Source organism: Syngnathus typhle, linkage group LG20, assembly GCF_033458585.1.
Source record: "Syngnathus typhle isolate RoL2023-S1 ecotype Sweden linkage group LG20, RoL_Styp_1.0, whole genome shotgun sequence".
NCBI lineage: Eukaryota > Metazoa > Chordata > Actinopteri > Syngnathiformes > Syngnathidae > Syngnathus > Syngnathus typhle.
The window spans coordinates 7,175,093-7,191,674 of NC_083757.1; the positions used below are offsets into that span (position 1 = coordinate 7,175,093).

Genomic DNA, 16,582 nt, shown 5'->3' on the forward strand with positions numbered 1-16,582 from the left:
GTGCTGGAGATGGAGGGGCCCGGTTGGCACTGGCAATTAATTTCCCAACTGCCGCCAGCTTGCTTCCTATAAGTAGGCTCTGACATTGTACAGTGGCCAACGGTCGGTCCAATTTGTCAAAAAGGTCATCGTCCAGTGCCTGAGCAACACTTCCCAAAAATCTTTCATGTCAGGTGAAAAACCTGGCAATCGCTTTCGACTCTAAACTGACTTTTTTTATTCCACACATTAAAATTACAAGGCCAAAATGTTCTTTAGAAATCAACAAAAGGCCCCAGGCAGAGTCCATCGCCTTCTCTTCACAGGGAAACGCGAATACATGCTTTCATCATACTCTGGTATTCCAAAAACGAGTACTTCAGGTTTGCAGTTATGACAGATGAGAGGAGAACGGGGCCTAACCCCGTCCAGGAGGTACATGACACCAGGTTTCGCTAATGGCCGTACCGGTTTCTCGACTGTTCTAAGGAGCACTTTTTGCCTGTTCCTGAGGGTCTCTACGTTGTTGATTTCTCGTGGGTCCTGAGCTTCTCAGGATCCGGTCTTTGACAGATTCCTAAAGTCGGGACAGACCCACATTGAGGTATCCTGTCATGTCCCGTCTATGGAGCACTTCAGGGTTGCAAACAATGACCCTTGCTGAAGGTGGGCTACTCCAAATTGGGTAAACCCAAGCAGTTCCCTCAAATTCAACACAAAGTGATTTTCAATGGGAGCAAAGTAAGGAGGAAAAAGAGCCGTCCTAAAACGATAGGGCTCCTTCTTCAAAGCATGCATTCGCTCAATGAGGAATTTGCCACGCCTGAGACTTGTCGTGTGGAGCTAGCAAACAACTTCTCATTCTCATTCTAGTAGAGCAACAAAAAAGAAGGATTGAGGCCTGATCAACCAGTCCAACCAAGCTATCCATTATTGATCAAACTCAACGCTCGTTCGACTCGGTCACAAAACTTTGCCACGGCAACTTGAAATCAGTTAGGGTCATTTTAACAAAATGGAGTCTAAAACAAGCGTATGTCTCTGTCTTACTTGACGGAATAAGTAGGACAATGAATTGGAGAGGTATGACTCACTGCCCCGCGTTCAGAAGGACATTTCAATATTTGATGCTACAATAGGAAATGAGTGTCCGTTAAAGCGGCGCCAGATAGGAGTGAAGAATTTATCTTATTGAAGACGGAAGGTCCTCAACCAGTCAAGGATTCTTTCCACGGGTTTACCAGAAAGCGGATCAGCCTGACAAATTGTCTGTTTAGCCGCAGTCTGGCCGGAGAATTTTGGGACGCCTATTGGTCTTTCCTTCAGGAAAACTTGCAAAGTCAGACAGAGAGTGAATGCTGACAAACCGTCACTAAGGAGGCAAACACGGATCGTCAACAATAGAGCTCACAAATAGTTCATTGATAACATTCAAGAGCATTTTGTGTACTTGCAATGACAAACAATATTCAGTTGCTATATAAGGACAAAAAATATTCTGAGCAACAATCATTCCGTCTGAAGGAGTGTACGCGTATGTTATTTCGGTGCAGCTGCAATTAAGCGAACGCCACACCTTACAATTCCGATGCTTGAGCGTGGATAATTAAGGTGCTAATCATCATAGCTTTGTCGTCATGCGCTGTCACCCAACCACATTGTGCACATAGCATTTGCATAGAGAAGACAGTTTCGCACAGTGATAACAGCTTGTAGGTGTAAGTGGATCAATTAGAGCGCACACAAAGACAGACTGATGGGAAGTGATACAGAAAAGAATAAACGCAAGCGGGTGGTCACTGACTGAGAAAGAGGGGGGAAAAAAGAAACATAACCAAGGGCAGAGCCAGTTGATGACATCCTCAGACAGGAAGTAACATCAAACTGGTCAGTCAGGTTTTCAGGTCAGGAGTAACCTTGAACCAAAACACTCGGTCGCTTCCTCAGACAGGAAATAATCTTGAACTGGTAAGCCAGTTTTTCAGATGGGCAATAAGTTATAAAAGTTAAAGTCCCAATGATCGTCATACACACATCTGGGTGTGGTGAAATTTGTCCTCTGCATTTAACCCATCTCTGTGTGATTTTGATCCATCCCCTGGGGGAGAGGGGAGCAGTGAGGTGCAGCGGTGCCACGCTCAGGAATCATTTGGTCATCTAACCCCCTAATTCCAACCCTTAATGCTGAGTGTCAAGCAGGGAAGCAATGGGTTCCATTTTTATAGTCTTTGGTATGACCCGGGGCTTGAACCCACAACCTTCCAGTCTCAGGGCGGACACTCTACTACTAGGCCACTGAGCTAGGCCAATAACACTAAACAGATCCAGTTAGTTCCTAAGAGGGCCAGAAACCTTGAACCAAACTACTCAGTCACTTCCTCAGACAGGAAGTAACCTTGAACTGATAAGACAGTTTTTCAGATGGGCATCGAACAGATCCAGTTAGTTCCTAAGAGGGCAAGTAACTAAACTACTCAGAATCAGCTTTATTGGCCAAGTTTGTGCATGCCGAACAAGGAATTCGACTCCGGTTGATCTCAGCCTCTATACAACATTTAAGTGACTAACAACATTCATTTAAGATCAGGGGATGCTTGAGAATATTTGCCATTTTTCACATGTCCTGAGTGTTGTTAGTCACCTAAATGTTGAACAGAGGGTGTAATTTACCGAAGTCAAATTCCTTGTTTGGCACGCTCAAACATGGCGAATAAAAACTCTTGAATCTTGAACATTCAGGTGACTAAAAACATTTAAGTGACAAGAACAGGATATTATTGCCCAGTGATGTCTCTGAGACTCTGAGTGGTGTGAGTTCATCAGAGGGACAGTCTGGGGAAAGAAGCTGTGTCTGTGTCTGCTGGTTTTGGCGTACAGCGCTCTGTAACGTCGTCCGGAGGGGAGTAGTTCGAACAGACTGTGACCTGGGTGAAAAGGATCTGTAGAGATGTTACTTGCACGTTTCCTGGTCCTGGACAGGTACAAGTATTTGATAGATGGGAGGTTGGTCCCGATTATCTTTTCCGCAGTCCTGATTGTCCATTGCAGTCTGTGCTTGTCTTGTCTGGTGGCTGACCCAAACCAGACAGTCACTTCCCCAGACAGGAAGTAACCTTGAACTGGTAAGCCAGTTTTTCAGAAGGGCAATAACACTGAACAGATCCAGTTAGTTCCTACGAGGGCAAGTAACCTTGGACTGGTCAGACAGTCACCAATCTCAAGTCAATAGCGACCAATGACAGAATGTTGCTGAGGATGTGGAGGCGGTGGACACTTGAGCCATCGCAGCATTGAAAAACATGCGCCTGACGTCGTCTCGGCGTCATTGCCGACTAGCAAAATATTCCAAGGGAATATTGGGAACATTTCTATTGTTCAAAATCAAATCAGATGGTAATTTCCCAGTGCGTAACCTGTTCGGTTTGTGAAACATTCAACATGACGTCAATTATCTTATTGACTAATTGCAGGCTGCAAAAAAATGTTCCTTGACAAGACGCTCAATGTCAAAGCAGCAGCAGCAACTGGAGGAGGAGGAGGAGGGGTAATTGAGGCCTTGCCTTAATGAGGGCGTGTCAAGAGTTTGGTTCCGCTCTTTATTAGCAAATTCTTCGCCGATACAAGATCACATAGAACGTGGGAGCGCAACACCGAGGCATAGATTTGTTAAGCTCCACCTGGGATATCCAACAACTTACTTGACTGAGAGTGGTGAGTACTTTCTCCATCTTCAAGAGCAGATCCAAATTTGACCAAAGCTTAATGTTGGGAAGAAAACGCCTTGCTTTTGACTTTGGTCAAAACTGGCATTACTCCCTGTACTTGAGTCCCAATAACCTGGGAGCACCGAGAGTCTGAGTGGGATTGTCGGTGCGAACGAGGTCCGAAAGATGAGAAGCAGCAAGATGATGAAGGACCCTCAATGTGCGAAGAGCAAGTGTTTGAATGTGTTTGATTGGAAAAGGGATGAAATGTGACGGGTGTTGTGGGAGTGAGCAAGGGCTGTTTGGGTGGCGCAGGCGGCTGATGTTGCAGAGACGGAAGCTTGCAGATGTGCTTTTGGAGGCTGTCCAGGTCTACACCTGTACTCCTTAACCTGAGGAGAGGGGTGGAGAAGAGGTTGTTCAATGTTTGTCAAGGATACTTTTGAAGGCCCAGAGGACAATTGTCACTTTTGGTTGTGGAAGAGAACCAGGCTTTGATGGCTTTAATGAATGAGGGTCTTTGGATGAAAGCTCAGTCCCAAGTGACGGAGGAGCTTGGATACTTGAGACTTTTTCAGACTTCACTGTATACTTTTCCCAACTCAGAGGTCACCTGTGGATCTGGGTGAGCTTCTCCAGTGTCTTGCAGGACGCTGCGCCCTCTTTGAGCTCTGCCTCGCCTGGCCGCGCTGTGGGAAACCCATGGGGCCTTGGTCCAAGATACTAGTGGGGTGACCGCGTTTTGGTCGTCTCAATTTGTTCTCACTTGTTTGTTTTCCATATCTGAAGGTAGAACAATGAAGAAAAAATGGTTTGGCTGTTGTGGATTATTTTATTGAGTGGATTGCGTAAATATTGACACCTGTTTGAACGTGATCCCTCTCACACACAGTCTAGCAGTACTTCTAACAATACAGCATAAGAATGCAAGATCAAGGAGCTTTTGAGAAAAGATGGATCATTTCTGGAAAAAAAACTAAAAGTCATCTTAAAATGTTTTTTTTCTCAACATTTTTACAGGACGCAATCACATTTAATTTGAGTCGTCAGAGGCAGAAAGGCATCACAATGATCATCAAAGCATTCATCTTGCTATTTCTGCTTCTTGGTAAGTCATCTCAACTAAATAAATACCATATTAATCTTGGAGCTTGTTGTCGTGCAACATGTGTAACCAACAACTCAATGAAAACAGGAGCGGACACTCATCCAAATTGGAGCCGTCATCAACACGGCGCAAGCCGAGCGCTCCTCCAGGCGACTACTGATGAAAATCAATCCCCTGCAAGCCAGCCCACAGGCAGCTCGGTAACAAATACCGCTGCCACTGCCAACAGCGGTGCAACAAACAGTGCAGGGACCGGCAGCGCAGCGACTGTCTCCACTGCAACCAACAGCGCAGCAACCGTCTCCACGGCAACCAACAGTGCGGCAACAATTTCCGCAGCAACCAACACCGTAGGGACCAATAGCGCAGCAACCGTCTCCACGGCAGCCAACAGTGCAGGGACCAACAGCGCAGCAACCGCCTCTGCGGCAACCAGCAGCGCAGCAACCGTCTCTGTGGCAACAAACAGTGCAGCAACCGTCTCCTCCGCAACAAACAGCGTAGCAACCAGCAGCGGGGCAACCAGCAGCGGGGCAACAAACAGCGTAGCAACCAACAGCCCAGGGCCCAGCAGCGTGGCAACCGTCTCCGCGGCTACCAACAGTGCAGGGACCAGCAGCGCAGCGACTGTCTCCACTGCAACCAATAGCGCAGCAACCGTCTCCACGGCAACCAACAGTGCGGCAACCATTTCCGCAGCAACCAACAGCGTAGGGACCAATAGCGCAGCAACCGTCTCCACGGCAGCCAACAGTGCAGGGACCAACAGCGCAGCAACCGCCTCTGCGGCAACCAGCAGCGCAGCAACCGTCTCTGTGGCAACAAACAGTGCAGCAACCGTCTCCTCCGCAACAAACAGCGTAGCAACCAGCAGCGGGGCAACCAGCAGCGGGGCAACAAACAGCGTAGCAACCAACAGCCCAGGGCCCAGCAGCGTGGCAACCGTCTCCGCGGCTACCAACAGTGCAGGGACCAGCAGCGCAGCGACTGTCTCCACTGCAACCAATAGCGCAGCAACCGTCTCCACGGCAACCAACAGTGCGGCAACCATTTCCGCAGCAACCAACAGCGTAGGGACCAATAGCGCAGCAACCGTCTCCACGGCAGCCAACAGTGCAGGGACCAACAGCGCAGCAACCGCCTCTGCGGCAACCAGCAGCGCAGCAACCGTCTCTGTGGCAACAAACAGTGCAGCAACCGTCTCCTCCGCAACAAACAGCGTAGCAACCAGCAGCGGGGCAACAAACAGCGCAGCAAGCAACAGCCCAGGGCCCAACAGCGTGGCAACCGTCTCCGCGGCTACCAACAGTGCAGGGACCAGCAGCGCAGCGACTGTCTCCACTGCAACCAATAGCGCAGCAACCGCCTCCACGGCAACCAACAGTGCGGCAACCATTTCCGCAGCAACCAACAGCGTAGGGACCAATAGCGCAGCAACCGTCTCCACGGCAGCCAACAGTGCAGGGACCAACAGCGCAGCAACCGCCTCTGCGGCAACCAGCAGCGCAGCAACCGTCTCTGTGGCAACAAACAGTGCAGCAACCGTCTCCTCCGCAACAAACAGCGTAGCAACCAGCAGCGGGGCAACAAACAGCGCAGCAAGCAACAGCCCAGGGCCCAACAGCGTGGCAACCGTCTCCGCGGCTACCAACAGTGCAGGGACCAGCAGCGCAGCGACTGTCTCCAGTGCAACCAATAGCGCAGCAACCGTCTCCACGGCAACCAACAGTGCGGCAACCATTTCCGCAGCAACCAACAGCGTAGGGACCAATAGCGCAGCAACCGTCTCCACGGCAGCCAACAGTGCAGGGACCAACAGCGCAGCAACCGCCTCTGCGGCAACCAGCAGCGCAGCAACCGTCTCTGTGGCAACAAACAGTGTAGCACCGGTCCCCATGGCGACAAACAGCGTAGCAACCAGCAGCGGGGCAACAAACAGCGTAGTAACCAACAGCGCAGCGACCAACAGCGTAGGGACCAACAGCGCAGCAACCGTCTCTGCGGCAACCAGCAGCGCAGCAACCGTCTCTGTGCCAACAAACAGCGCATCACCCGTCCCTGCAGCAACCAACAGCCCAGGGATCAGCAGCGCAGCGACTGTCTCCACTGCAACCAACAGCGCAGCAACTGTCTCCACGGCAACCAACAGCGCAGGGACCAGCAGCGCAGCGACTGTCTCCACTCCAACCAACAGCCCAGCAACCGTCTCAATGGCAACCAACAGCGTGGCAACCAACAGCGCAGGGACCAACAGCGCAGGAACCGTCTCCGCAGCAACAACTAGCGCAGGGACCAACAGTGCAGCAACCGCCTCTGCGGCAACCAGCAGCGCAGCAACCGTCTCTGTGGCAACAAACAGCGCAGCAACTGTCTCTGCGGCAACCAACAGCGCAGGGACCAGCAGTGCAGCAACTGTCTCCACTGCAACCAACAGCGCAGCAACCGTCTCCACGGCAACCAACAGCGCAGGGACCAGCAGCGCAGCGACTGTCTCCACTGCAACCAACAGCCCAGCAACCATCTCCATGGCAACTAACAGCGCTGTAACCAACAGCGCAGCGACCAACAGCGCAGGAACTGTCTCCGCAGCAACTAACAGCGCAGGGACCAACAGCGCAGCAACCGTCTCCACTGCAACCAACAGTGCAGCAACCGTCTCTGCGGCAACCAGCAGCGCAGCAACCGTCTCTGTGGCAACAAACAGCGCAGCAACCGTCTCCATGGCAACCAACAGCGCCGGGACCAGCAGTGCAGCGACTGTCTCCACTGCAACCAACAGCGCAGCAACCGTCTCCACGGCAACCAACAGCGCAGGGACCAGCAGCGCAGCGACTGTCTCCACTGCAACCAACAGCCCAGCAACCGTCTCCATGGCAACCAACAGCGCGGCAACGAACAGCGTAGCGACCAACAGCGCACAAACCGTCTCCGCAGCAACGAACAGCGCAGGGACAAACAGTGCAGCAACCGTCTCTGCGGCAACCAGCAGCGCAGCAACCGTCTCTGTGGCAACAAACAGCGCAGCAACTGTCTCCATGGCAACCAACAGCGCAGGGACCAGCAGCGCAGCGACTGTCTCCACTGCAACCAACAGCGCAGCAACCGTCTCCACGGCAACCAACACTGCAGGGACCAGCAGCGCAGTGACTGTCTCCACTGCAACCAACAGCCCAGCAACCGTTTCCATGGCAACCAACAGCGCGGCAACCAACAGCGCAGCGACCAACAGCGCAGGAACCGTCTCCCCAGCAACCAACAGCGCAGGGACCAACAGTGCAGCAACCGTCTCTGCAGCAACCAGCAGCGCAGCAACCGTCTCTGTGGCAACAAACAGCGGAGCAACCATCTCTGCGGCAACCAACAGCGCAGGGACCGTCTCCACGGGAACCAATGTGACACCCACCGATAGCACAGCCAGTCCCAACACAGTGCCAACCACTAATGACCCAGCCACTACCGCAACAACGGAATCCGTTGCACAAGTGGCAATCCGAAGATCAGCAGAGACAGCGGTAGTGGCGTCCACAACTGCTGCATCGACAGCAGCGTTATTGGCCAGCTCAGCTGCGGCGGCAACCGCCGCGGCCTCAGGGGGGTCCTTGCTAGCAGAAGCCGCTGCAGAAGAGGCTTCGTCCGCTGCGGACGGGGCGGCCGATGCGGCGCTGGAGTTTGCGCAAGGCAGTATCAATGCGAGCGAGGCCGCAGCCGCGGCGGCCGATGCTGCCGCTGCGGCTGAAAACGCTGCAGCGACTTCACAGGGGGCTGCACAGGGAGCGAGTGGGAACTTGTCCACGCTGGCACTCCAACTGTCCCAAGCAGCAGAAAATGCAGCAACCATCGCCAGGTCTGCCGCAAACACATCCGCCTTAGCTGCCAACGTGATGGGCTCGGAACTCACAGCAGATCAGGCAAGGTCCATCATACTAGAAGCCAGAAACGCCAACCAACAGGCCGAGTTGGCAGCGCAAGATCTCCAAACTTTACTCAATTCAGAAGACCTACCGCCAGATGTCGAGGCAAGTGTCCGCCAAGCCATCATGGCGGCCGAGAGATCGGCCGCAGTGGCAGAAGAAACGGCGGCTCAGGCGCAAGTTGCGCTCGACACGGCAGACCGAGCTGCGGCGCCCAGTGGAGGAGACACGGAAGCTGAGTTAGCCGGCCAATTAGCGCTCCTCCAAATCCAAACTGCAGCGCAGAGCGCAGGCGCAGCAGCAGAAGCTGCGCAAGTACCGACCGGAGCTGTCCAAGCTTCAAGACAAGCCTCCCTGGCAGCCGCAGCCGCGTCCCTCGCCGCCTCGGCTGCGGCCGTCACCGCGCAAGCCACCGGAACTGATCTCGATGGTGTCATCAACACCGCTTTGGAAAGTGCGGAGGCGGCAAATCTTGCAGCCCAGTCGGTTGCCAATGGAGACGCAGAGCCGCAGGAGGCCAGAGATGCCGCGGCCAGAGCCGCGGACGCGGCAGAGGCGGTGGCCGAAGCGGCGCGAAATGCCTCGTCGGAGGGAAGAATCGAAGGGGAAGCGGCCCAGGTGTCCCTGGATGCGGCGGCGCTGGCCAGGCAGGCGGTGACGGCGGGACCTGATGAATTTGAGGACACTGCCACACAGTTTGCAAACACATCGAGAAATGCTGCAGAATTATTTGGAAGTCAGCTGTCATCTATGCTGACTCCTGAAGTATTTACAGCAGTTCAGGAGGCAGAGCAGGTGGCCTTGTTGGCAGAAGCTACAGGGGTCGTAGCAGGAAGTGCGAGCGACTCTGAAGGCGCAAGAGCCCTCACCAGAGCCGCAAACACAATGATACAAAGAGCCATGGAGATGGTGAGCAATCTACCGGAAGGAACGGCGCTGAGCTTGGCACAAGATTCACTAGGAGTCAGCTTGACGGCCTCAGCCGCAGCGGTAACCGCCACGTGCTCGGCGGCTGCGGCCGCGGTCGGAGCAGAATCGGCAGCCAGAGCCGCCTTGGACGCCGCAGAGGATGCAGCGAGCGCCGCCACCTCACTGAGCAACGGTCAAGGCAGCCTGAGCTCCACAGTGGACGCTGGACTGGCAGCGTCCCTGGAAGCCAATAACGCCGCCCGAGCGGCCATGGCGGCATCGCAAAACGGATCGGCCTTGGACATGGAGCTGGCCGACCTGGCTGCCGAGGCAGCCCAAATAGCATCTAGGGCAACGGAATCGGCACAAAGCGTGGCCTCGGCCCAAGCGACGATGCAAACCATAGCGGACGCCCGCCAAGTGGCCAGACAAGTAGACGACGACTGGAGGAACTTGACGGCGCGGGTGCAGGGCATGGTGATGAATGCTCCGCAGGGAGTCTGCGGGGGCCTGGCCGAGCAGCTGTCCATCCTGACCGTGGCGTCAACGGCGTTGTTGTGCACCAGCTCAACCAGCCAGGTGGCAGACTTGGCCGTGATGACGACATCGGCGGAGCAGCGCCTGGGCACCGACACAGAACGCATGCAAGCTCTGGCGTCCGCGACAACCTCGTTCTCAAATTTGGCCGTGCGGACGGCGGACACCTTGTTGTTGGCCACGTCTCCACAAGTCAATGGCGCTAACGTCCAGATGCTCTCACTTGCCGCCATGTTAGCCGCCACCCTGCTGCCTCTGATCTTGTGAGGACTGGTTTAAATGAAGGACTTGAGTACAGAAAGCCACTTATTTATGTTTGTGATATAATGTACGGTTGATGTATGCCCCTCAATCTTTATTCGGTCACGTTGGCTAAAGACAAATGTGCTGTACTGTTGGAACATCATTGTGAAAGTAGAAAGCGAGGCAACGACGAGTGCACGAGCTGCACCTCGACGTGCGCCGAGTGTTTTGCAATTGCGTGTGAGATGAAAATGTGACGAAAGAAGCGAGCGCTGAGCACGATGGACTGGTGTGACGTCAGAGCCACACCCAGCACCTCAGACGACGACAGTCATCACTTGAACGATGGCATTTTTGTGTTGCCGTGATGTTTTGCTGACCCAAGCCAATAAAAAAGACCAGACTGATTACTTGCTTTGTGCTATTTCAATTCAGAAGGTGTTCACCCTAAGCCTCACCCTGTCGGAATCATTTGCTCAAATGTTCTCAAAGGGTCCCTGCCAAGTTAAAAGGCGCCAGCTCCGTGAGAATTGCATTTTGCGATCAAGAGAGAAGAAGCCAAACCAAGATTGCAACATGAGAACATGAGACCTTCCTTCCCTTGGGCTCGCGCGGATGAGAAACAGAGCGGCGAGCGGGTGCAACGTGGCGCGGGCGCCACTCTTTGCTCACGGGCTTCAAGCGAATGGGGGCCAATACCTACACCAACGCCGCCACCAGAAGTCCCTCAACGTCGAGGGTTGCGCCACCGAATGACCGTACCGATCCCAAATGCCGGGGGGAACCGACCCGAGCTTCCCGATGAGGATTTTGTGCTCCATACAAAGGTTTGTTAGCCCGCCCCCAAGTTACTACAATTGTCGCTGCACGTAGCCATTTCTTGTGAAGGTCTGGGAGCTTCCCCGTGTTGAGCTTGAGGGCTGTGCTCATGCCGTCCTGATTGAAAGGGACGTTGTGCTGGAGCTGTTTTGCAAACGTCACCTGCGGACACCAGGGGGCGCACAGCACTTGACAAAGCGAAGAGTGGCGGTTCTACACTGAATTACGCCCCGTGCGAGACTACTTCCAAGCACAACTTCTTAGCAAGTATGGGCACCCGGTCTGCAGCTGAAGTGGGCGCTAACTTGCCAATTCCCCTGAAGGAGGCGCTAAATTGCCAATTCCCTACACAGTGATAAACACAGTGCTAAAACGGCTTTGCAGCGCAATTTTATTTAGGGGGGGCGCGACGGCTCGTGCCGTCCCACACGTGACACAAAAAAATGCCGCCCTGGGCAGCCCGCCCATGTTGCCCACGCCAAAAACCGCTACTGCGACCGAGGCGCCATCTAATGGCCATCTAATGGGCCGCAGGCAGCTGAGGTGTGGAAGCTCAAACTCCGTCCACCCTTTGAATCACAGAGCGGAAAGTCGTTCAGCATTCTTCCTCTCGGTCAAGGCAAGTCTGCTCCAGGTGCGTGGACAACTCACAGCGCACGCAGCAGCCAAATTGTGCGTCAGCGTCTGAGGCACCAGGGCAGGGCTTGTTGGACGTTTTCCAGCAGCAGACGCTCAAGGGCGGAGACCGGCAAGTGTATCGGTTTGCTTGATGGCTTCAGGAGAATAGTAGGCTTGCTATTGTAGGCGCCCACAGAAAAGGGACCGCCATTAACATTTGACGGGGTGACCTAACCTGACCCTCATTCAGCTCAGTCCCAGTGGGCGGGCTGCGTCACGTCAAGTTGAAGCCATCTTGTGCGCGAGGTGGCTTTTCTGCTACAGCAGTTGATGAGAAGATGCCAAATGCACTGTGGCGTGTCGGAGCCAGCCAGAGAATGAATTGTACTAGATAGTCTGCTTGCTCCACACTGAGACATGTCAGCATTTTCGCCCATCCCATACCAACCCTAACCACAACCCTAACCCAAGCCTAACCCTAACAGTACCATTAGCCTCTGGCCTTAGGTACGGTCAGTCGAGTGACCCGTTGTCCGAAACAAAACGATGTCAAAGATGGAACGTGTTGGATAAATCCTGACATGTGTGGGGAGAGCTAATGACACGAAATGTAGTCGACCAATAAGTGACCCAACTGAGGAACAAGGAAGCGGCTATAAATAGAGTAGATAATGACACGAGCAATTAGCTACCTAGAAGAACTCAACTCTGTGAACCGGAGTGTCCGCAATCACGCAGTGTTTCTTTCCTCAAGTTCCGCATTGAAGGCCTCGCTTCTGCAACGCAATCTTTTCATATTAAGGGAGTGCAACCACGGCAACTGTCAAATGCCATATTTGTTGTCATCTCGCGAGAGAGCGTCCTGACCAAGTAAGCAATCTCTCTGGATAGGATGAGGTGTGAAGCGGGCCTCAGAACAAGCTCATACGCTCCTTTCTATTGGGTCTCATATGAATCAAAGCGTGCAGAGCTTTCTGACTCTGAAAACGCTGAAAAGGGGCTACAATTAACAAAACTGATGAACGTGGTGCAGGGGCGCACCACCAGGATCCTCCTCAGTGTGCCAGACAGTTTTCTTGGCTGGGTGTCTTGAAATCAACATGGCTTGGACCAGCCAATGGCCCAACTGCATCCAAATGCAAGGCGAGTAGTAGGCCATCTATGACTGCACCAAAAGTGGCCACGAGCTATACTCCGGCCTATCCGTCTAAAAAAACAAAACAAAACCTATTCAGTCACAACGCCTTCTCCGATGGCACGGAAACGAGCATCCCTGCACAAAAGGTCTTCTCGCCGAGGCACCTTGGCCCAGTGACGTGCGGTGAGGTTCATGACTGAGGAGGCACTGACGTCATCCCCCCTCCCCCGGTAAAGTTTTTCCAACACCTAACCGTGTCGCAAAAAAGGTTGGGGAACGCTGCTCTAGAGTAGCTTATTCATTATTCAATTTGAACTACCGTTTTTTTCCCATGTATAATGCGCAAAATGTAACTACCGTTTTTTTCCATGTATAATGCGCCCCCATGTATAATACGCACCCTAAAAATGGCATGTTGATGCTGGAAAAAAGCCTGTACCCATGTATAATACGCACCCAATTTCTTTTTTTTAAAAATTATTATTATTTTTTTTTAACTCCCAATGATCGTCACACACGCATCTGGGTGTGGTGAAATTTGTCCTCTGCATTTGACCCATCCCCGTGTGATTTTGATCCATCCCCTGGGGGAGAGGGGAGCAGTGAGCTTCAGCGGCGCCAAGCTCGGGAATCATTTGGTGATCTAACCCCCCAATTCCAACCCTTAATGCTGAGTGCCAAGCAGGGAGGCAATGGGTCGCATTTTTATAGTCTTTGGTATGGTCTTAACTAGGCTGCATGTATTTTTTTTGTTGGCATTGATTTCTCCGACTGCCCGTAAAGGCACCACCGCGATCAGATGAAAAGAGAGGAAAGTGACGTGCGGACATGTGAAAATCTGGAAATGAAAAGCTTATGGAATCAAATGAATGCAAGTATCTCTTGCGTGAAATTTTGGAATATGTCAAGATTGGAATGAGTGGGTTGTTTTATCAAGAACCTTGAGATGGGACAAATTCAAATGAGGAATGTGAATTGAAAAGAATGTATGACTGTGTGAACAGCTTGCAGAGAGCTTGAGGAGAGTGAGACCAGTATATAATGGAGGCTGTGTGTGTGTGTGTGTGTGTGCGTGTGTGTGTGTGTGTGTGTGTGTGTGCGTGTGTGCGTGTGCGCGTGTGCGTGTGTGCGTGTGTGCGTGTGTGTGTGTGTGTGAGAGAGAGAGAGAGAGAGATGCAAATGAGCAGGAATGAATGATTGACAAGATACAGGTTGAATGGTTGACGTTGTTGGAGACTGCTATGGGAAAATTAGCAGAACAACTTTGAAGAAAGAGTGATCTTGAGCAAACTTAATGCTAAGAAAAGTAAATAGGGCTTATTTCACAGTGGTTGACTGATTATCATGAGTTGAATGGCTGGTTTTACGCTTTCATCTAAAAGTCAAGTTTTGGTCTACATTCATGATAATTGCTTTTGAAACAAGGAAAGCCTGAGGATGAGATTCCTTTCTCCTCATGCAGCATTTAGGCCTGAGAGGAAATGAAGTCAAGTAACAGAAGTTACGATGAGTAAAAACAGAAGTAAACTATGTTGGTTTACTCTCAGCGAAAGGGAGAACAGTGCAATGAGGCAGGAAACTGGCTATATTAGAGACACCACGACCTGTCACAAAAAGCAACTTGTGTTTTTTTTCTGTGATTGCTGCAGAGCTTGGGCTCCGCATTATGCTGAACTTGCTAAGCCACTGACAGGAGTGGCTCGTGGACAGCCGTTAGCAGTCGAAGATACATTCGCGTGGACACCAAAAGTAGAAGCATTGACAAATTGAAAATGACATTAGTTCGGACAACAAAGGGTGCGATAATGGATAAGGTGTTATTGACCACGTCAGCAACGAAACTGTTTTGCCAAAATGATCTTTTAAGGCAAACCCAATTGTGTCACTTATGTGACAACAGGGGGGGGGTGAGTTATTAGTTACCTTCGGTTTAGATTCTTAGGTGAAATTAAAAAACAAAAAAAAACAAAAAAAACAAACAACATTTGTGTGAAACATGATCCACACGGGAACCTAAAAGAAACTATATGAAAATCACCCCCACTTCAGAAGGGTTAACACCTGTTGAAAACAAAGTGGAAAATGTGTTCAAGTTATACTATGTGGTGCTGCAGTGGCAGTAGAATCGTCAGCAGTTAACTTTTTCCATCCCACAGACCTGTTTGTACCACATGCTGTTGATGTGTTGTTACTTCAAAGTAAAATGAATATGCTGTCTCCAGGCAGACATTTGTCTTATACAGCTCTGTTATTGTCACAAATCATTACACTGACCAGAGCGTGTACTCTAGAAGATGGACAAGACCTAATTGTATACACAGACAGCTAGTATGCATTTTCAACAGTGTTTTACTTTGCAAAACAATGGGAAAGGCGTGGAATGATAACTTCAACAGGAAAGCAAATAACACATGCACAACTTCTAATCCAGCTCCTCCAGGCAGTAATGTTGCCCACAAAGCTTGCAATTTGCAAATGTGAGGCACACACACGGAGGAAAGACTTGGTATCACTAGGCAATGCCTTAGCAGATGAAACAGCAAAGAAAGCTGCTATAGGCAAATACGGAACCTCAGACCTATTTCTGAGATTGCCGTCAGAAAAGGAAGAACTAATAAATATACAGATCTTGCATGATATGCAACATTTAGCCCCTAGACAAGAACAGAAAATGTGGATTGCTAAAGTTGCACATCTGACAGACAAAGACATATACCTTGTAAATAATAAGCTTGCTATCCCTAAATCCCTTTTTAGAGCAGCTGCAATTTCGACACAAGGAAGTACTCATGTGTTGACGGGGGGATGCAGGAGCTAATATCACAACACTTTACAATTTATGGTTTCAATTTGTACTCAAAACTTTTTTGTAGAGCCTGTGAAGTCTGTATAAAAAATAGTCCACATGGGAATGTAAAACCAAAAGGAGGAAAATTCCCAGAACCGACATATCCGTTCCAAATGTCGCATATGGACTTCATAGAACTAAACAGGTGTGGACTGTACAAATACTGTTTAGTCCTAATCGATGCCTTTTCAAGGTGGACAGAAATAATCCCAGCAAAGAATGCAGATGCTATAACAGTAGCAAAGGCTATCTGCAAGACCATCATTCCTAGTTATGGAATCCCAGAGACCATTTATAGTGACAACGGACCACATTTTGTCAATACGGTCATTAACCAAATGCATGGCAGAAACGGGAAGACCATGGCCCGAATGTCTAGATTTTGTAAAACTCTATATGAGGATTATGCCCTGTGGCAAGGTTTTAACCCCATATGAGATCATTCATGGCTCCCACTGTTCTCACATGATCAAGACACAGCCACAGAAGAGCTAACTCTAGCTGACTAACATGATCAAAACCATGCAAACGGAAAACGTGTCAAATGCAATTTTACTGCCCTCCACTCCTTTATCTCCACAGGATGGCTCAGCAAAACCAGGTGACTGGGTCTTCATTAAAGTAATCAAACGAAAGACGTGGTCTTCACCCCGGTGGGAGGGACCATTCCAAGTCCTACTCACCACACCCACAGCTGTGCAGAAAGACCCAGCTGGATTCATCTCAGCCACTGTAAGCTGCAGAGAGTGCTTGGCTCCTAGGCCCCGG

The 16,582-nt window shown here is 51.1% G+C and overlaps 1 protein-coding gene across 1 annotated transcript; it reads left to right on the forward strand.

Moving 5' to 3' along the window:
* Positions 1-3,530: 3,530 nt before the first annotated feature.
* LOC133144474 (mucin-2-like) lies at positions 3,531-10,801 on the forward strand. The gene is made up of 3 exons (XM_061267190.1): positions 3,531-3,690; positions 4,704-4,791; positions 4,879-10,801. The coding sequence occupies exons 2-3, from the start codon at positions 4,752-4,754 to the stop codon at positions 10,413-10,415; spliced, it is 5,577 nt and encodes a 1,858-aa protein (XP_061123174.1). The 5' UTR covers positions 3,531-3,690; positions 4,704-4,751; the 3' UTR covers positions 10,416-10,801.
* The last annotated feature ends 5,781 nt before the right edge of the window (positions 10,802-16,582 follow it).

What these genes read in the sequence shown, in the direction of transcription:
- LOC133144474 (XM_061267190.1), top strand. Translation starts at nt 4,752, where the DNA reads ATGATCATCAAAGCATTCATCTTGCTATTTCTGCTTCTTG. An exon ending in CTTGCTATTTCTGCTTCTTG is followed by an intron (nt 4,792 to 4,878) that starts GTAAGTCATCTC and finishes CAATGAAAACAG; the next exon opens with GAGCGGACACTCATCCAAAT.